This window comes from Hemicordylus capensis, chromosome 5 (assembly GCF_027244095.1).
Source record: "Hemicordylus capensis ecotype Gifberg chromosome 5, rHemCap1.1.pri, whole genome shotgun sequence".
In the NCBI taxonomy this organism is placed as follows: Eukaryota; Metazoa; Chordata; class Lepidosauria; order Squamata; family Cordylidae; genus Hemicordylus; species Hemicordylus capensis.
The window spans coordinates 103982186-104004382 of NC_069661.1; the positions used below are offsets into that span (position 1 = coordinate 103982186).

The following is a 22197-nucleotide window of genomic DNA, read 5'->3' on the forward strand; positions in this document are numbered from 1 at the left end:
TGCTGGTGGCTAGAAAGGAAACCATCTTTCATTTCTTTATGTAAATCGCAGAGAATGTTTTTGTTGAAAAGTGGAATATATTCTAAATCAGGGATTCACAACCTGTGTTGTTCCAGATGTTACTTAACTACAACTCCCATTATTCTCAGCCAAACTGTAGTTCAGCAGCATCTGGAGGACCACAGGTTGGGAACCCCTGATCTAAACTATAATAAAAAGCCAACTTCTGACACTATCAAGGTCATTTGTTGCTGGTTCCAGAGAGGTTGCTAACTACAGAAGAAAGAGGAGGAAACCCAGCAGCAGAAGTGGAAGTGCTTCAAGGCAGCAGCAGCCGAAAGAACTGGATTCAGTAAGAAGGCAGTGAACCTCATGGGCAGCTTCAGTGTCATAAGAACAGCCCTGCTGGATCAGGCCCAAGGCCCATCCAGTCCAGCATCCTGTTTCACACAATGGCCCAACAGATGCCCCTGAGAAACCCACAAGCAAGAGGTGAGGGGCATGCTCTTGCTCTGGCTGTTGCTCCCCTGCAACTGGTATTTAGAGGCATCTTGCCTCTGAGACTGGAGGTGGTCTAGCACCACCAGACTAGTAGCAATTGATAGACCTATCCTCCATGATTTGTCTAAGCCCCTTTTAAAGCCATCCAAGCTAGTGGCCATCACTACATCCCATAGCAGAGATGTGCACAGATTAATTACATGTTGTGTGAAAAAGTACTTCCTTTTGTCGGTCCTAAAATTCCTAGCCTGAAGTTTAATGCGATGATCCTTGGCTCTAGTGTTGTGAGAGAGGGATAAAATCTTCTCTGCCCACTCTCTACCATGCATAATTTTATACGACCCTCATGTCTCTCTGTAGTCACCTCTTTTCCAAACTAAAAAGCCCCAGATGCTGTAGCCTTGTCTCATAAGGAAGGTGTTCCAGGCCCCTGATCATCCTGATTGCCCTCTTCTGCACCTCTTCCAGTTCTACAATGTCCTCCTTAAGATATGGTGACCAGAACTGCATGCAGTACTCCAAATGTGGCCGATTTGTATAAGATTTGTAAAAGATTTGAATAAGGGCATCCCAGATCCCAGAAGGTGGTTTCCTATCAGCAGTTGAGTGGGGAGAAGAACCTTTACATAGCATCCATCCAGTTGAGTCACTAGATGAGAGAGTGGTGCAAGCTATGTGTCAGGAGGCAAAGAGACTAGATCAGGGAGAACTATGGATCAAGACCATAAACACATTTCTGTGAGTCTGACCAGAGTAGAATAGGGCAATTTTCTGGGGTAGATTTTTGAGAAAACTGCAAAGGTAGGATTTCGCCTAAATTAATAAGGGGAGAGTTAAGTCAAGGAATCACCTCTGCCTTTTACAGTTCTTATGGTAATGTTTAAGTAATAGAAATAAGCACACAGATGTACATCAGCCATGTTTTTAACTTGTAAGCAACAGAGCTATTTTCATTTGGTTTTGTTAAATCTGATGTCTATCACATGTCCATGTTGACTACCAAGCTACTGGTTTAGAGCAGTGGTTTTGCCATTGTGGAGAATAGATGGCAGCAGTGGAATAGAAAGGGAATTTGGGGGAACTTTTGTCCTTCTGGAGGCTCATTCCTAAATATTTTAGGGGAGTGGCATTAGGAACTAAGGCAATGCCCCGCTCTCCCTAACAAACACCAATTGACTATATTTACTAATTTGTAATATTGATGATGAGGGGGAATTACTAAAAGAGTCCAAGTGACTTCTTTAAAAATAGCCAGAAATAACTTTTGATTTGTAAAGCAGCACAATACTATGCGTAAACATAAAACATATATAATAAGGTGGACTCAGCATACACAGAAAAAATGTAATTTTCTTTTGAGCCAATAAAGAGCTAATGATGAGCCACATAATTCAGAACTGTATTAAAAATTACAAAAAGGCTTTAGGTATCAGATGCCTTCCGTTTACTTAAAAAAGTTCCTTGAGTTTACACCTTCAGCTTTTTCAAGACAAAGTACAATAATGTGTACAAAAGAAACAAGGCACAAAAGAAAATATAAAAGTTTCAGAGAACACTTGGAACACCCAAGTAATTATGAGTATGTAAGAGGTCAACACAATAAGGCAAATGATAAAGAAAATCCATTACAATATTAAATAATTTAACCACACGAGTCTGATTCTTGAAAATAGTGGAAGTCTTTTTTTTAAGTGGTTAAATATCCAAAAAGGACACACCACTTGTACAGGATAATGCCCACTTTTTAAAAAAGTAACACTTATTAAAATGCAAAGAACTTTTCACCTTTTAAATACGCATTTAGATCTGTGCAAACTCCACTTTCAAATTCAATTAAAGTTATTACATAGATTTTCAGATCATGGAATGCTTCAGAAGCCACCAATTAATGTCACTTTTAATCATACTTCAGATCTCTTCCCACTTTCTCCCTCAGTCTGCTTTTGGGAGGAAACCTACCAAGTTAAAATACAATCAAACTCAAAAAGAGGTGAAATTATGTATAAATGTATACAGTGTACCACAAGTTACATAAAAGAATACAAAATCCAACTAGCTTCCTGGATGCTGCAGTGCTGTTGAATGTATCCCATAGCAGGTTTTCTTTGCATACTAAGACAATAATTAAAGTAAGGCTTTGGTTAAATAAAAAAGGCTACAAAACTTAAGCTGTGGTGAGAGTTACAGGCATCAAATGTACAGAATTTCCCCCTGCAAGAGGTACATTAGATACTTGGATTTTGTTGCATTTGGTTTGTTTTTGTACCATGTAAAAATAATATTCCAACAGTCAAAATAAAACATTTGAAAGGTCAATATCTGCATTCTGTACCCTGAACCTCCAAACACACACACTGGAATGAAATCAATGGTACTAAAAAAAGAAGAAGAAAAATAAAATTCATTTCAAAGCCTCCTGGGGCATAAACCGTAATTTGTAGGCACCGGTTATTTTTTCAATCTGTATATTTAAAAGAACATTTTTTATAGCAATCCAGCTGGTTGCAGTGTATTCTGTTACAAATAAATGTACATAAATTGCATTACTCATTTTTAAAAAGTGCATATGTTGGTCCATTGTTGTTTTTTTAAAAAAGGTTTAGTTAATAGATAAGACCAAACTCTTTGCTCCGTGAAGATACACAGTACCTTATTGAATTATAATTTAGTAATTTGAGACAAAAAACCTAGAGAGCCCATAGAAAAGAAAGATAGCTTTGTAATTAGAGTTTTACAGTCACAACACATGCCCCAGCTCTTCCTAGGCACAACGGTGCAACCTGTAAAGGCAAAAGAAAAATAGGTAAATAAAAAAGCATTTTTAATTAGATATCAGAAAAAACACACCAAAAAACTTAGGAACCAATTTTGGAGGGAGGGAAAGGGAGATTGACATGATTATGCAAGGATTAGAAGAAATCCCTGTTGTATTTTTTTTTAGCTTAATTTGAGCCGGAGGGCACCTGGACTCCACCCATGGCCTTGGCTCAGTTCTAGAAATTATAAAGCAGGTTATTAGTACACATGCATAAGCATCTTGCCAGGAAGTGCAATCTTCAAGAAGCTGCTATCAACTTTTCATAAATTAGGTTACACAGGAATTTTAATAGGAAAAGTAGAATCTATCAGATGGTCCCTGTGGTGAACCATACTGGAGGTTTTATGCGCCAGCTTATGTACTTGGGCCTCCGTCTGCTCACTAAAACACTCAGTATCACCACCACTGTCCTCTTACTCAAGAGAAAGCTCTCCTGTTTAGCCCAAGAACATGGGTGAACTCAAAATATTTTCAAAAATGTCTCAAAACTTCTTAAAGTAGCATGGAACCTGAACAGGCAAGGTGGGGAGGCAAAAGTGGTATCCAAAAGTCAGCATAGTCAGCCGTATGATAAAACAAGAATTAAAAATCAAGTTAGGCAAATATAAAAGGAACAGTTACTGGCAGTTTAAAAATAAGATGAAATGGCAAATGTTCAAAATGCACCAGGAAGGCACCTTTCTCTTCCTGTCTGGTGTTAAACAGGAGGCTAAGATATCTTAGTAGTTGTAGTTGAAATTCAGAAATAAAACACTTGCATCATGAATGGAGCTTTCCTCTACCCAGCTGGGCAGAGTAGCTTTCTGGAGCTATGCAGCTGGGCTAAGCTGAGAGCCCAACAATAGTGAAAACTAAAGCAGGACAGAAGTCATCTCATAGACAGGATCTCCTGACAGGAACCAAATGGAGAGAGAGGCAAAAGCTGACCTGGTCTTTTATAAAAGAGAACTTGCAAATGCCCTATCTAATATGAGGAGATGGTTCCAAGGTGATAATTAAAAATATTCCTCTTCGACTGAGCCGACATCCTGACAGGATGGGACTTAATTGCTCCAAGTACTGAGTACAAAGACATAATGCTTCCCTATAGTGGCAGATTCTGAGGACCATAGGGAAATCCATTTGCATGATGGTTTGCCACAACTTTTGTGTCTTTCCCGATACAGGAAGCATTCTAAAGTCACCTGATTAACAACAGGCTGTGTGAGACACAGACTATACTTTTGGACTGAATACAGGCTGGATTCACAACATTCCCTGTCAAGGGGGATGGTCCCAATCTATCAGATGGTCTCCATCCAGTGGGACATAACACATCCTGCAGGTACAGTCATGCGACCCACTAACTTTCAGCGAGGAGAGCTGGTCTTGTGGTAGCAAGCATGATTTGTCTTCCTTAGCTAAGCAGGGTCCACCCTGGTTGCATGTGAATGGGAGACTACATGTGTGAGTAATGTAAGATATTCCCCTTAGGGGATGGAGCCACTCTGGGAACAGCATCTAGGTTCCAAGTTCCCTCCCTGGCTTCTCCAAGATAGGGCTGAGAGCAATTCCTGCCTGCAACCTTGGAGAAGCCGCTGCCAGTCTGTGTAGACAATACTGAGCTAGATGGACCTATGGTCTGATGGCAGCTTCCTATGTTCCTACATAGGTAGAACACCAAAAGAGGGTGTTGAGTTTACCAGTGTTAGCAGCTGAAAATGCAGTCTCCTCTACAAAACAGGTTTTGGGAAGTTTTGCTCTGTACTCCTGGATGGATGAAAAGGAACTTACGAAGTTGGTACAAAAGGAACCAGAGGTTGCAGAGAGTGCATTCTCCTGTTGGGCATGATGTATGAACCCATTCAAGTTCAGGCCCTAATCTCAGTTACAGGCTGAGTATCCCTTATCCGAACTGCTTGGGACCAGAAGTGTTCCAGATTTCGGACTTTTCCAGATTTTGGAATTTTTGCATATTTGTAATGAGATATCTTGGGCATGGGATCCAAGTCTAAACACAAAAGGTTACTGTACACTGTATTTTATTTTTTTAGGTTTTATTTAAAGTATAAAAACCAATTAGCATTGAATTTACAATAACTACAGGTAGCTGTAAATGTAATGAAAACTAAGCTGCAACGAGTTGGTGCTGCGGGCACACGCCATAGTGGTTTCCGGATTCTGGAGCATTCCAGATGACCGGATTAGGAATATTCAACCTGTACTCACTTCCACTTTAGATTTTACTGATCTTATGTGCCCACTTGAAGCGGGGATTTGATGTTGGCTCAAAAAATTCGGTAAAATCTAAGGCAGAAGTGGGTAACTGGGAATAGGCCAGGGTTCGGCTGTCACGCCTGACGGAAGTACTTTCTCCCTGCAATCTCCAGTTCCTCTCGTTCCTTTTTCGTAAGTACTTACAGAACCTATCCACAGAAAGCAGCAGGCATTTGAACATATGATGTTGCCTTATACAGAGCCAGACCACCAATTTATCTAGCCCTGACTGTCTGACTATCAGTGTCTCTCCAAAGTCTCAGGCAGAGGTCTTTGCCAGTCTTGCGATCTAACAGTATAATAAGAAATGCCAGGAATTCAGCCTGGGATCCTATCCAGGCAGTTTATGCTTTATCTCTGTGTGATGGGCTACTACAGATCTTAATCAATACCTGTGTCCACTCATTTGTTTGGGGGTCATAGGATTCCACTGTGTTAAGGTAGGTTTGTCCATCATATCCTCCAACAGCATACAATCTGTCTCCAAGAAGACAGACTCCCACTGCATCTCTGCTAATGCTCATGGAAGCCACTGCAGTCCACATATCTGTTTTGGGATCATATCTGGAAAGATTTAAAAAGGACAGAGCATGCAAACAACTTATTCATGTTCTGGTAACAAACTGTCCAGACTATTGCAGTATGTTGTACTGAAGGTGGCTGTGGGGAGGCTCAAAAACAATTCAGTAACAAAATATAACAGCTAGGTAGCTAATTGGGGCTGGTCTTATGGAGCACATCTTGCCAATCTTAAAAACAACTATACTGATCTCAGTCGGTTTCTAGGCCTAATTCATGGTTCTTGTTTTAATTGTCAAAGCCCTAAACTATTTGGGACAACCAATTTACCTCATGGACCCCTATCTTTTCAGACCAGGTGAAGACTTTTTAATATTTTTTGCCCAAGTATTCAAGAGTGTCTTGGTTTTATTGCTTGTCTTAAGTGGCATTTAACACTGTTGCTGCTCTTCCCTAGGAGGAGCATTCTGATAGTTTTATTGTATTTTTACAGACAATTTAAACACTTTGATGGGCTTTACCTGAAAAGTAGCAATATAAATAAAAACTTGCCTAAGGCCACATAATGGGTCCATGGCTGTGGTAGAACATGAACCCAGGTCCAAATCCACCTCTCTCTACTCAGAGGATTTAGCTGTTCTGTAAACTTTATTGGAAGATTATAGAATGTCCAAGGCAACTGCCAGAATTTAGGCTGTGCCTTTTATATTTCCCCACATTTTTAAATACTTTCTCCTGCAGCATAAGCCCAAGATCGACACACATTTTAGACCACTACAAAAATAAGTGTGGGATTGTGTATTGCACAGTTATTCTCAGCACTTGTTACCAAGCGTGTTCTAATTTCAAGCATGGTGGTGTTACAGGTTAAAAATTGCCAAAATTCCAAGGCTTATCAGTGAAGACTATCAGGACTCCAATTAATTAATAATTGATCAGGACTCCACAGTTTCTGCTTGGTGGAGAATAATTAGTTTAAAACAAAGATAGTGCTATTTAAAAATAAAATCTGGTTCTGCTAATTTTAACTTTAAAAACTTTGCTAGAAATTGTTTTTAATTCAATAGAGAGATATTTTGATTACCCTTAACAGCAATCTAGGGCACAATCCAGCCAAGCTAAGCACTTTGGAAGCCATTTGAGCACATTTTAAACTTTTCCACCACCTTACGTGGCGCAGAGGGGAAATGCTTGACTAACAAGCAGAAGGTTGCTGGTTCGAATCCCCACTGGTGTGTTTCCCAGACTATGGGAAACGGGCAGCAGCGATACAGGAAGATGCTGAATGGCATCATCTCATACTGCGCGGGAGGAGGCAATGGTAAACCCCTCCTGTATTCTACCAAAGAAAACCACAGGGCTCTGTGGGCGCCAGGAGTCAGAATTGACTTGATGGTGCACTTTACCTTACCTTAACCTTTCCACGCAAATCAGTAAGACTTCAAATAGCTTAGCTTTCATTGGAGTGTGCCAAATTTTTCATTTTACTAGAATTAGAAGAAACATCACTGAATTGCACTTTCTTGTTAAGAGTTTATGTACAAGTAAAGCAAAGTACCTTCATCTCGATGTTTTTATTGAGATATTACCTTTCCACACAGTCAGACAACCTGGATGTTAAGTTGGAAGCAGGTGCATCATGACCTCCAATAGCATAAAGAAATCCATTCCAGGTTGTTACTCCAACACCCCCTCTTCTTTTTGACATTTGAGCACAGAGTGTCCATTTGTTAGTATGAGGATCAAAGCACTCTACAGACTTAAGACAAGAACTTCCATCTCGACCACCAACTGCATATAGTCTGTAAATAAACACAAAGATGTTAGGAATTTAACATAAGCAACCATTACTAAACACACACTAAGAAGACAGACTCAAATTGGTACTTTAATTAGATGGTTTATTCTTGCAGAATAAAAATACTGAGGAAGTAAAACAAAATAAACTCTTCCTCAGGTGCAAGAGAGTTTGATGCTCTTGTTCTTCAAAGGGAATCCTCTTGGGATACTTTCTTTGAAAAGATCTCTCACATCTCATGTTCTACAGCTGCCTATGACAGAGCCTAGTAATAGTCTTAAACATCAGCTTTGGCTCAATTCTTTTCCACTCACCAGGTGGTGCCGTTTGTCCATTTCTAGTGCACTAGACTTGAGGACACTCATTTATGTTACATTGATTCAAGGGTTTTAATTATTTACATAATTTGTAATCTATTTGCAAATTATGTACTTCTCTGCCCTCCCTCCACCTCTGTTATGAAAACAGGTCTTTTAAATCTCTAAATTAAGATGTAAAACAGTACAAAAATGATTGAACACATGGACATTAGAGAAATTACAAAATTAAAAAATGTCTAAGAAGAAACAGGTTTCCCACTAGAATACTTGTTCTGATTGGTCAAGGAAAGGATGGTATTACTCAGGGGGAATGTCTAAACACATATGTGGCTTGTCTCCCTTTCCTAATATTAATTAAATTCTGACAATTTCTCTTCTTTTAAACCTCCTTTAGCCTTCATGTTATTAAAAGCAATTACTCATTTCCAGCTTTCAAAGACTTTAGACACCATTATCAAGTTTTCTATTAAATATACATCTGGAGATTTGACAGTATCAAATTTGCAAGATAATTTTGTGACAAGCAACTGAAGAGAAATCCTTTCTACAGTCCTGAAGTCATTTAATATCTACGAGTAATTAATAAGGATGAAATGAGTATGGCAGATTTCCTAGTGTCTGCTGAGTATATTAACAAACAATGGGTAGGACTAGAACGTATAAACACATAGCATCATCCAAACAATAGCACTCCATCCTTTTAATAGATGACATCAGTTTTATGTGCAAATATATTCACTTCTGTGAAAAGAGTTGTGGACAATTTGTAGACATTTATTTAAGCAGTTCTACCTACTTTCCACTTAATACTGCTACTCCCACTGTACTTCTTGGAGTGGACATGCTAGCCACAAAGTTCCACTGACGTGCTTGTGGATCCCATCTTTCTACTGTATTCAGGTAGCTCCAGCCATCATGTCCTCCTACAGCATACATAGGACCTTCCAATACAGCCACCCCTAAAAGGAAAAAAACACACACATAATGACAAAGTATGTAACATGCACAACAGTGTTTTTCAGATTTTCCACCTTCAAGAAACTCTTTTCACACGCACACACACGTCGCAGAGATGTGAAGCAAGCGCGCAGCCGAGCAGGGGAAGTGGCGGCAGGGAGGTATCCTGCCGCCCCAATTACTGACTAAAATACGTGCACCGGAGGGGGGAAAGTGGCGGGAGGAGTAAGTAAACCCTCCCCCCGCCCTTAAAGGAACCCCCACCCCAGTGCCAGACCGCAGCTCCGCGGTTCCATGCACACCTCTTGTTATAGGCAAACTGTCTTTCAAAGAAGCCAGTCTATCATCATTGGTCTTGTAGAAAGCTAGAGTTTCCCAACAAGGGAGGGGGAGAAGCTATCTGCTAACAGCCTCATGGCTTCTGAACTATCAAGTATAAACTGGCATTATATTTTCAGTCTTACTTCTCTCACTAGGAGGACTAGAAGTTGTTCCCATCTTTGAATTAAATCCAGACATCTCCATAATTTAACAAAAGTTAGCAGGCAACATAAACAAGCAATTGTGGCCTAAAGTTATTAGATGGGGAAATATACAAACATAAAAGGCAACCATATGTCCGTGTAGTCCGTGTACCGAAAGAATAGTCAAGAGCCAGTCCAATCCACTGGAGAATTAACCCAAATAGTCCGCTACCAAGGATAATCAACAAAGTATTCTTTTTCTTAACAGGAACACACCATGAACCGAGTCAACAAGGAGCCAAAACGACCAGAGATGTGAGCGCTATGGTGGTTGAAAAGAAACTGATGAAATGGCATCCAGACCGCCTTTTATACCATCCATGCTGAGCACATGGGGCAGAGCTTGGACGCCGAGAGGAGCTAGAGCACTTGGCCACGAGGTACTTGCGCAGGCACAGAACCCATTCTTATGGATTCAAATGGATCACACTTCAGATCTGGGTGTCAGTGTCATCAGCATATTTATAACACCCTGCACCAAATCCCCTGATGATCTCTCCCAGTGATTTAATGTAGATGTTTAAAAGCATTAGAGATGCTTAGATACATATTATGCATGCAGGTTTTTTTTTTAACATTCATGTAGAAAAGTTGTACTGTGTAGAGTAGTCCTTGATTTAAACTCTTGGGTCTGATACTGAAGTTTATTCTAACCACCCAGTTTCTTTTAGTATTTCTAGAACATGCCCAGTAGTGGAACGTTCCCATTCAGTAAGAGGCATTTTGCTATGTATTTGAAAGGAGACTATATTAGTTTGCTGTTGTTGTCTAGTGCCTACCAAGTAGATTATTCCATCAAAACAACACATAGTACTTGAAAAGGAAGTGTTTTGTTTGACGTGAGCTGATCACATAGCACAGTCCTTGCTTTAAAAAGAAAGCTATGAAAAAGGTATACATACCAAGTCCATGTCGATGAGTAGACATCGGTGGCATCACACTCCAGGTTTTTGTTTTAGGATTGTAACATTCCACAGTATTCAATGTTTTCAGTCCATCTCTACCACCAACAACATACAACTTATCATCTAACACAGCTACTCCAAACTGTAATCTTCTCCCATTCATGTTTGCTACAGGAGTCCACATATTGGTGCGGAGATCATACTTTTCAATGCTTGTTGCTCCTTAGTGAATTATAAAATGATATTAATAGAAAATTAATTCTTGCAATCACTGTTCCATGCAAACAAAACTGGATTGGCTCTGCATTGTAAGACTGATGAGCAATATGACAATATTTGTATTATTATTATTATTATTATTATTAATAATAATAATTCAATTTCTATAACGCCCTTCCAAAGATGGCTCAGGATGGTTTACACAGAGAATAAATAAATAAATAAACAAACAAACAAATAAGGAAGTGCACAGAACCACGGAGGCGTGGCCGGCACTGGGGGGAGTGTGGCTTTAAGGGTGGGGGGTAGTACTTACCCCCACCCCCCACCGCACTTCCCCCTCCGGCGCTGGACTTTTCTAAAACGTTTTTGGGGCGGCAGAGTTCCTCCCTGCCGCCCCTGCCCCCGTCGTCCTCTTCCAAGTTTACAAGCAGTAAAAGCTGGCGCCACGCATGCACCCGTCGTGGCCGCCGGTGCATGCGGGGCAATGGGCGCGCGTGTACCAGGTGCAGCGCCAGCTTTTACTGCTTGTAAACTTGGAAGACAATGACGGGGGCAGTGTCACACCCTCGATCTCAGACAGTGAGGAGGAAGGGGAAGCTGTCAACTTTCCAGCCGATGCAGGAGTGTCTGAGGGGCAGAGCCCAGCTGTCAGTGTTCATGAAATGGCTGTGGTAGATCCAGCTAATGATTCAGAGCAGGCACAACAACCTGAGACAGCAGAAATTGTGAAAAACCAATCCGAAGAGGAGCTATGCAATCAACCCCCGCTGACTCCAGAACAGCGGCGTCTTACGAGATGCAGGACTCAATTAGAGACTATTAGGAGGAGCAAACGCCTCTTGCAGAGGACTGATAAGCCTTGAATTCCTGCCAGCTGGGAGCTCTTGGCTTGCACTATAAATTACATCACCAGCCTTCTACTCACTGCTGAAAAGCAACATTTGTCAACCTCCGTGTCGACAGCATGCAGCCAAGTCTGGTCAAGATGAACTTTCCGAGCCGTATCCTGTTGCAGCAGCTCCGTTTTGTCCCGTGATCTTCCCTGGCAGTTGGCCAGACCCTGACAGGCAGGGGCAGCAGGGAGGAACTCTGCTGCCCCAAAAATGTTTTAGAAAAGTCCAGCACCGGAGGGGGAAGAGTGGCGGGGGGGCCCTTAAAGCCACACTCCCCCCCCCCGCCGAACCGGCCTAATTCCGGACTGGTCTGTGCACACTCCTATAAATAAATAAGATAAGATGGATCCCTGTCTCCAAAGGGCTCACAATCTAAAAAGAAACATAAGATAGACACCAGCAACAGTCACTGGAGGTACTGTGCTGGGGGTTGATAGGGCCAGTTACTCTCCCTCTGCTAAATAAAGAGAATCACCACATTAAAAGGTGCCTCTCTGCCAAGTTAGCATGCTGATTTCCATGCAGAGCAGTTGTGCGCACAGCACTGAGGAGGGCTATTAGAGGGATATGGAGCTGCAGGAAACCCTAGTGACTTATTTGAAGGCATGGGATGGGAAAACACTGGGTAGTAGGCCTGTGCCAAGTTGGCTCAGAAATGCCAGAATTTATCTGAAAATGGCTAAATTGTTTTTTTAAAATAAACATTTCAGATCCGACATTGTCTTTCCAATATCAGATTGGAAATATCCAATATGATGTCAGAAAGCTGGAATTCCCATCAAAATGTCAGAGGTACAAAATGGTGGAATCCGCCTTTTCAAACCTTTTAAAAAATTGGATTCCCCCCGCCCCAGAGGTCAATGGGAAAATCGGAACAAATTCACTAAAACTTACCAGTTGGGCCCAGAGCTTTAAAACTTGTCACACATGTGTGGGAGGAGGGCAGTCCCCGCCCCTACAACCATAATGAACCTGAAGCAAATTGGTCAATCCTCTGGTTTTGGGTGAGTTTTTGAATTTTTTTTGTTAAAAATGGCTTTAAAATGGTGTGCAATCTGGCTTGTTTCAGGCCAGAACTTTACAAAAAAAGTCTGTATCTTAAGTTCCTCCTTGGACTATCATTCCACCCCCATGTGGAGGAATCTGCCCTTTGCCTTCATGAAAAGAGGTAAAAGTACTTTCACTTTAACTGACTGCCTGTTCCTACAATGGAGAAGAAAAATATATAAAATCAAAGCAATGTCCTTTTCCCTCCACTTGGAGTAGAATGATGGTACTAGGGAGGGCTTCAGATCCAGAACTTATTCTGGCTTGAAACAAGCCAGTTTTAGCCCCCTTTCCCTATTTTTTAATTCCCCCAACCCCCTGCAAAATTCACCAAAAATCAGTAGTGACTGATAGCTTTGGAAAAACAAAAACCCACACACATAGTCTTGCCAATGTGGACTTTATGTGTGTCAAATTTCATAAGTGTATGCCCATCCATTCTGGAGATGTAAAAGGGGAAGGGCAAAAGTTACCCCTTTTCATGAAGGCAGACTCCTTCTCATGGGGGTGGGATGATGGACAAGGAGAAGTTTCAGTTCCAGAACCTTTTGAAAATTTCTGGCTTGAAACAAGCCAGACTGCACCATTTTTAGTCATATTTTACAAAAATTATCAAAAATCCACCAAAAATCCAAAGATTGACCAATCCACTTCAAGTTCATAAAAGGGGGATTGCTCTTCTTCCACACATGTGTTCAAAGCTTTAGGCTCAACCAGCTATTTTTTCTCCCAATTTCCCCATTGACTTCTAAGGGGGAAGATCTGATTTTGTCAGATCTCTGCCTGGAAATCAGATTTGATTTGATATCTGACATGTCCAGAGGGCAAAGAATCTGATTCCAATATTTTCAGAATCAGATCAGGTCGGATTGGATCCGACTTTTCCCAGGTGTGCATAGGCCCAACCTGTTTATCTGGGGCATGATCCATTGAATCCATTAGAATGGGTGTTTAGTTAGCTCCTACAGGAGGAGGGAGCAGTAGTGTCACTGCAGTACCCTTTTAAGAATGCCTCTCCCAAAACTCACCTCTGCTGCAGAATGCAAGTCAATGGCATAGTGCTTTACAAAGGGCTGTTCTGAGGACTAGGTTACAGCCCTACAAATGTCCCGAAATGAAATGCCAGATAAATGAACCACTGAGGCACTGTATTCTCTGGTTGAATATGCCTTGATGGACTTAGGCTGCTGAATGTATTGTAACTTATATGTCAATAGGATTAGCTGTACTGACCAGTGGGATCTACCCAGAGTTCTTCCTTTCTAGGATATGAACAACTTGTCTTTCTGAGCATCTTTGTTCTTGACAGGTAGAATAGAAAAGCCCTTTGGACATCCAGGGAATGCAGAGCCTTTTCAAGAGCTGTGCTCGGAGAGCTGAAGAAGGTAGGTAGCATGATGTCTTGGTTTATGTGAAAATCTGTCACAACCTTAGGAAGGAATATAGAAACAACTTATCTGGGTTGAAGCGTGCATAAGGCACACCCATCTTCAGGGCTGTAAGTTCACTCACCCTGCGGGCAATTGTAATTGCTACCACGAAGGCAGTCTTCAGAGAAACCAGCTTCAGGCTAGCTGTAGCCAGGGGTTCAAAGCGTGTGTCTGTCAGAGCCGAAAGGATCAACGATATACTCCACTGATCCAGTGGCTGTCTAATTGGAGGATACTGATTGGTGAGACCCTTCAGAAAGCTCTCACAGCTGGAGTGAGAAAATACTGTCTTTCCATCCCATCTCGGGTGTCTAGCTGAGATTGCCACTAAGTGAACCTTTATGGAAACATTAGAAAGCAGGGAGGTCTTTAGGATGGTTAGGTACAGCAGGACTTGGCAGACAGTAGCTTTCAGAGGGCGAAAGCCATTTGAGGCTGCATAGCAAGTGACCCTCTTCCATTTACTAGCATAGTATTTCATAGTGAAAGGCTTCCTCTGGTTAAGTAGGGTTTTATCTAGAAACCTATTTTCCATGCTGTTAGCTGTAGAGTGGGCACCTCTGGGTGTAGTACTCAAGCGTTTTCTTGTGACAGAAGATCTTGGCGCTGAGGAAGCCTCCTGTATGTGTGGTTGGACAGTTTGAGTAGATGCAGAAACCATGGTTGCTGGCAGTCATAGTCAGTGCTACAGTGCTAGAGGCTGATGCTTGCATTGAGTCCCTTGATGGCAGTTGGTGTGATAGGCTGAGGCAGGCCTAAAAGGTGCTGCTTCTGGGGCTCTACCTGTTTATTACATTGGCCCTGATTATTCTTGTTTTTTGGTTGGTAGTGTTTCTTATGAAATGGCTGGTATGATTTTCTAAAATCTCTGTGATCCTGCTGTCTATAGCTGGAACAAGGTCTCTTAAATGGCTTCGATTTAGTCACATAAGAGGAAGAAGTAAAAGTCTTTGCAGTGAACTTTGATTTTTTTTTTTAGCTTCTCCATTGCAGAATCCATTTATTCCAAAAAGAGATCCTTCCCATCAAATGAGAGGCCTTCGATTTTGTCCTTCATGTCAAATTGTAAGGTTGCTGAATGAAGCCAAGCATGGCATCTCAAAGTAATATATGAGCACATGGCTCTAGACTTGAATTCCACCAGGTGTTTTGTGGTACTTAATTGCTGTTCTGCAATTAATTCTGCAGACTTTTGCAAAGTCTTCTTAAAGCGAGCTTTCAATTCCTCGGGTGAGAGAGAGTCCAACTCTTGTCCTAAGGTGTCCCAAAGGCAATAATTATACTTAGCCATGCAGGCTGAATAATTGGCTATTTTCACCAAAGCTGAGGAATATCTCTCTCTGCCCAGCACATCTAATTTCTGCACCTCTTTATCTGCAGGAGTAGTGTGATGCCTGCCAGACCTAGATGAAGTAGCGCAGACTATAACGAGGGAGTTAGGTACAGAATGCTTCAGCAGGTAGGCGTTATCCTGCTCTTGTACTCTATATAGGTCTTCTAATCTTTTTGAAGTTGGAGTAGAAGTATGTGGAACCTCCCTATTAATAGAACTATTAATAGAACCATATCCCTGGATTGCTTTGGAAATTGAAGCACAAGGAACATGGATTATATATTTATTTATTTATTTGTTTGTTTGATTTTTAGACTGCCCTTACAAAATAGCTCAGAGCGGTTCACAAACATCAAAGACCCCTGAAAACAATTTAAGAGCACTGGAAGGCCAGGCCAAACAGGTAGGTCTTTAGGGCTCTCCCAAATTTCAATAAAGAAATCAAATTACGGATGTCTGCAGGGAGCGCATTCCACAGTCCAGGAGCAGCTACAGAGAAGGCCCGCCTCTGGGTCGCCACCAGCCGAGCTGGTGGCAACTGGAGCCAGACCTCCTCTGATGATCTTAGCGTGCAGTGGGGATCAGACTGAAGAAGGCGCTCTCTAAGGTAACCTGGACCTAAGCCATTCAGGGCTTTAAAGGTAATAACCAGCACTTTGTATTTTGCTCGGAAACATATGTGCAGCTGTTTCAAAACAGGCATAATATGGTCTCTCCGGGTTGCCCCGGAGACCAGCCTGGCTGCCGCATTTTGAACTAACTGAAGTTTCTGAACTACGTACAAAGGCAGCCCCACATAGAACGCATTACAGTAGTCAAGCCTGGAGGTTACCAGCTGGTGCACCACTGTTCTGAGATCCTCCTCCTCTAGGAATGGACGCAGCTGTCGCATCAGCCTAAGCTGATAAAAAGCACTCCTGGCCACAGCCTCCACCTGAGATACCAGAGTGAGGCCTGGATCACCTTGTTAATTAAGGTTTATTCTACGCAGGAGTTTTATGATGCATGATTGTGCAATCTGAAGCCTTAAGGGTAGTTCATCATACATACATACATACATACATACATACATACATATCTATCTATATCTATCTTCCAAGTAACACACTACAAGTAAAGTGTTACCATAATGAATGACTAAAGAGCAGATAAGGTATGAGAATTGTTTTGTCACCTAAGTTTAAAACACTTGTTACATTGTTTACTGTAGAATCTATGATGTTATATTTTTACTTTTTAGACCTTCATGAAGAAGCTTAAGTGGAAATTACTGGAATCTGGACAGTTTTTTTAAGGACTAACCGGCAAGGACTAATTATATGTCCGGAACTAAGGAATCATCTCCATGAGCTTCAGATGAAGTTGAAGAAATTCATACCTCACTGCCTGTAGGAGGATGGACATTTTTAGGTTCTAGGAGACTAGATTCAATTGTGACAAGCAATTGTTATTTAGCCTAAATAGTGGTCATTGTATTTGTATGATTTTCCCTTGAAATACGCATGTTCATTATGAATGGGAAAATCTCTCATGTGTAACATTCATTCTCATGCTTATATAAGAATGTTTGGATGGCTTTTGGCATACTCCTTGGTTTTAAGCATTTGGATATATGAATCATAATTATTACATGTTTATTTAGAAAAAATACATCATTCTATATATTAAGTTTATTATTCTTTGAGGTTTGTATAGATATCTCTTGTATTCACATGGTTTATTGGTTGTTTTTGTACTTTGGAAATTACTGGCAAGAGAGGTAAGGCAACAGGTTGCGCGGACATGTAGACAATTGTGATTTCAGATCAATTCCTAGTGCGGTAGTCATTTCCTTAAGCTTGATATGATAAGCTTTCATTTCCTCAGTGGGGGATACATATGAAGGCGTTGCCACATCCAGGCAGTGGGTCAGAGTCCGTAGATTCTGTGTCTGATTCAAAACCAGAAAATCCACGATGACTCTTGCCACAGGGTGCTGGAGAGGAATATGGCTGTTACCCCCATGGGGGAGGTGTATGAGGTCCAGGAAGAGAAGGTTCCCAAGGGTCCGTCTGGAAAGCTGTAGATTAAACATGCTTCTCCTTGGTTTGGGTTTGTTTTGCAACCAGCACAGGTTTTGGTGGGGGAGGAGATTCTGCCAGGGTCTGCTTGGCTGCAGCTACTGTCACAACTGCTTTGTTTGGTATGTGTGTGTGTGTGTGGGGGGGGCGCATCCCCCCAGCCAATGTGCACACTGGAAGAGCACAGAGGATTTTGTTTCTGGAACCCAGCAGACCTCCATGACCTGTTTTCATCACAGTCATACGCCAATCCTGGAGAAGACTGACCAAAGATATTCGACTGTATAGCAGCTGAAGTGTGGTGAGAGAATCTGCAGGTGTGCCAGCTAGCTAACGTGGCCAACTGTGCAGCTGTTAATGCATAAAGCACTGGTTGATTTGAAATAGCAGTATCCAGATGCATGGAACGCATTTCCCACTCTTCCGAAGGTGGAATCCCCCTAAAGGTCAAAGGGATTGGAGTCTAACATAGAAAGCAAAGATTGTGCCGTGTTGTGATCCAAAACACTCACTACCTCCACCTCGGGCGAGTCTTCTTCAACTGTTGCGCCTTCGGCGTTGATGCCAGGGACAAGGAGACCACCCTCATTATTGGTGCTGATCTAGGCACTGGAGGGGATAGCAATCTCAGAGTTGAAGGTCTCGGTGTCGAGATGGGTAGAGCCGGCAAAACTTGAGTCGACATCGAAGCTGCTTCCCTCACTATAGAAAAGTGCATGAGGATAGAACTTGTCAATGCCAAGGAAGAAACTTTTGATGAAGATGCTGATGTCAAGGCTGGCTGCTTCAGCGTTGATCTTGCAGGCATCGACGCTGTCAGTGTTGACGGCCTCGATATCGACACAAACACAACTTCTTGTGCTGAAGTTGGTGATAGAGACAGTTTCGATGCAGTTTTTTTCTTCTTTTTGGCGTGCTCAGACACGTCCATCTTGTCTCTATGCCGCTTCAGCGTCTTAGGAGACTTAAATATAGGTGTCAAAGGTTTAGACAGGGTCAAAGCCTCAGCCCTCGAGCTATCTCTTTTAGAAGTTCAATGAGCTCCCTCTTTAGATCGACCAGGGGAACTTAACACGTCATCATACAGTGCAGCCCTCAGACAGAGCTCCCGGTTGTGTCGCGTCTGTTTTGAAAAGGACTGGCAAACTTTACACGCAGAGGTGTTGTGGGCTTTTCCCAGGCACAGCAAACACAAGTCATGGCCATCTTGCGAGGGTAGCTTAGCCTTACACTTAAAGCAATGCTTAAATGTTTTTAATCTATCTCTCCCCCCACCCACCCTGCCCCAAGCATTTAGGGTCATTCATTGTCATTGTCCTCGTTCCACTGTTCAAAATCAAAGTATCAGTCCGATCTTTCCATTCATTTAGTCCACAAAATACACAAAAACCATAAACAGTCCAAATATCAAATTAGCAGACAGATCAATCCTTTAAAAAAATAAATAGAACTAACTCAGAAAAAAACAAGGAACCAGAATGAGGAGCCGTAGTGGCTAAGGAACCAATCGCTACAGAGGTCACAAAGGAACTGAAGTGCTGGCGTTTCCTCCCACCTTAGTTACATGGTCACGTGGGGTGGGGTGCAAGCGCCAAGAGGAGCTGTGGTACTCCACACCAACAGGCTTCAGTGCAGGTGCAGAACCCATTTTAATGAATTCAACGGATCACACCCCAAATCTTCCTGTTTCCTTTAATATATTTTCTCTTCTGTTTACAAAAAAACCCCAGAACAAACTTGTTAAACTGAAAATGCATGTTTGGTGTTGTAATGAGCCCAAACCCAAGCCCAACCCACCTGAGAGGAGACTACAGCTTAGTCATGGCCCCCTGAGCCTTGTGGGGTAACCAGGTTTAAAATTAACTAAAAGAATCTCCGGTAGATTGTATCGCTGCCTCTCCTTAGCTAGCAGGATCTCTCTGACTGAAATAGAGTGATATTCCTTTGGTCCCCTCTTTATTTTGCTTGCAGGCCAATATGAAAAACATGGTTCCACTTATGTATGTTTAAGTGGAGAAATAGCAGGCTTCACAGTCCTGTTTGGGGCTGTGTGAACTAGAGGATTACCCTCCCCTTATCCCAGAGTCAGTCAAATACTCTGAGGGGGCTTGTAAACAAATAAAACAATTTATTAATTTACGAAAAAATAGGCAGACTTAGGCTTCAAGCATAGCTGTTGCAGTTCAGAATAGCTTCGTAGTGGTTACAATTGATTTCCAAAACACCCAGGTGTTCTCAGGTGGTACTTAACTTAATCATTTACTAGGCTGATGCTGAAGATAGGTAGTTACACAAAAAAGCAGAGGCTTGGGTATACAAAGCCACAGACATAAAATAAAATAACTTCTAACACAATTCTTACTAAAACACTTTCTCCCAAGTCTAAACTTCCAAAGCCATATGCCCTGGCTTCTCTCTTTTTGAACCTCACCAGGACTTAGGTAGGACCAAACCCCTGCAACCCTGACCTCCAGAGACTTACAGAACTCACCCTAAGAGAACTTGCCAAGACTCCATTGCTCCTCTCTCACCTGGGCACCCACTTCTTCCCAGAAGCCTCTCAGGAGCCCTCTAGACCCACCCAACTTGTTAACCAATTGGGTCATCCCCAGGGGACTTCAGACTATCAATCAAGGGGAAACCACCTTTTGTGTTAACCCTATAATTGCTGGCTGGCTGCCCACTACAGATGTATATACTGTATACTATACAACGTATTACCTTATATCAATTGATGTATTTCAAAGGATGCTCTATTAGGCGAGGACAGAAATAAAATTTTAACAGTAGACATGACCCGTTCTGCACACCTACTGGAAGCCTGGCTTTGGAACGTGCATGGCAGACATATACTACAAGTCAAAAACTGATTCAGCCATCAACTTCAAAAAAAATATGTTTGTTTAAACTTCATCTTATAAATGTAAGTCACAAACATTTTTTTTAAAGTTGCAAAGCTGCTCCAGAGGTTGAAGTGGGGCAGGGGAGGGTGAGAGATGTGTTGGTGACATAACAAGTGCAAATAAACAGGTTGCTCACCTGTAACAGATGATCTGGAGGTGATCCGTTGTATTCATAAAGAATGGGGTTCTGCGCCTGCGCAGGGACCTCGCGGACCGACTGACTAGCTCCTCGCGACGCCCCCAACCGCCCTGCACGTGATCGTGCCCATACTCTAATAGGCGGTTGGGGCGTGTCTTCCTCAGTTTCTGCAGACCGCCAGACACCGTCGTGCATACTGACGATCCTTCTTGAAACTTCAATTTCACCGCCTTGATGTTGCGGGGAGGCTGGGTGGGTATTATGAATACAACGGATCACCTCCAGATCATCTGTTACAGGTGAGCAACCTGTTTATCTGGATCGTGATCCGTTGCATTCATAAAGAATGGGTGATTAGCCAGCTTCCCGCTTTGGCGGCGGGTCATCAAGGCAGCACCCTCTTCAGGATACTTCGACCAAACTCTGCATCTTTCGCTTGCCGTATGTGCAAAGCATAATGCTTCACAAAAGGATGACATGAGGCCCATGTGGCTGCCCTACAGATCTCCGGCAGTGGCACACCTGCCAAATTTGCTGCTGATGCTGCATAAGCCCTCGTTGAATGCGCTTTAATAGAACTTGGGGGTGTCACACCCTGAGCATTATATGCCAGCCGCACGGCACGTACAATCCACTGCGCGAGCCGCTGACGCGTCACTGATAAGCCCTTAGGCTTGCCACGGTAAAGTACAAACAACTTGTTCGTTTTCCTTATGGACCTAGTGGCGTGTAGATAATACAGCAAGGAATGCCTTACATCTAGCGTATGCATCTTGATTTCCAACTGCGTCTGTGGGCCTTGGAAGAACACGGGTAGTACAATATCCTCATTGATATGAAACTCCGACACTATTTTGGGCCTGAACCTAGGATCCAGGCGCATCACTACTTTCCCCGGGTAAATTTGGGTGTAGGGCCGATCAGCCCGTATCACAGCCAATTCGCTCACCCTATGTGCTGACATCATTGCTATTAAGAATACAGTCTTTAAAGTCAGCATGCCCAAGGGCGCAGCCCCCAAAGGTTCAAACGGTGCTTCCGTCAATGCATTCAAAACTAAAGTTAAGTTCCATTGCTGAACGGGACGCTGTACAGGTGGGTACATGTTATTAACCCCTTTCAGGAATTTCTTTATCTTGGGGTGTGAAAAGACAGTCTTTCCATCCCAGCCACCATGCCCAGCAGATATAGCCGCCAGGTGCACCCGAAGTGATGAGTTTGCCAAGCCGGACATTTTCAAGGTCGTCATATACAGTAACACCTGCATGATAGACGCCCGTTTAGGGAAGAATCCTTTCCTTCTCGCATAGCTGCGAAATCTCTGCCATTTACTATTGTAATTACGCCGGGTCGAAAGCCTCCTACTATTAAGTAGGATCCTTTTCATTAACCTATCAGCCACGCTGTCAGCTTCAGCGTGTGTAGTTGTGGGTGTAAGATCATCCCCCTTTCTCGACTTAGCAAGTCCGGGTAAACGGGAAATTGGTGATACCGGCCCTGCGACAGCTTCAGCAGAAGAGCGAACCACGGTTGTCTGGGCCACCATGGTGCCACCAGAACCCCCTGCGTCTC

General features: G+C 42.5%; 1 protein-coding gene and 1 long non-coding RNA gene across 9 annotated transcripts in view; one reads left to right on the forward strand and one right to left on the reverse strand.

Moving 5' to 3' along the window:
• Positions 1-1879: 1879 nt before the first annotated feature.
• KLHL5 (kelch like family member 5) overlaps positions 1880-22197 on the reverse strand; it is an 89208-nt gene continuing 68890 nt past the window's right edge. For 6 of the 8 annotated variants that reach the window (XM_053254070.1, XM_053254063.1, XM_053254069.1 and 3 more), the window contains 5 exons: positions 10596-10820; positions 9009-9171; positions 7684-7896; positions 5968-6139; positions 1880-3281 (listed from right to left, as the gene is read on the reverse strand). In XM_053254070.1, the coding sequence (XP_053110045.1) occupies positions 3225-3281; positions 5968-6139; positions 7684-7896; positions 9009-9171; positions 10596-10820 (830 nt within the window). In that variant the 3' untranslated portion in view covers positions 1880-3224. Of the gene's footprint in view, positions 3282-5967; positions 6140-7652; positions 7897-9008; positions 9172-10595; positions 10821-22197 lie in introns of those variants that run through there. The other 2 variants (XM_053254065.1, XM_053254066.1) reach the window with 2 other exon arrangements.
• On the forward strand, positions 9537-17185 carry LOC128326707 (uncharacterized). Its single transcript, XR_008308214.1, has 5 exons — positions 9537-10073; positions 14070-14145; positions 15571-15649; positions 15838-15926; positions 16764-17185. It is a non-coding gene; the product is annotated as an uncharacterized LOC128326707 (long non-coding RNA).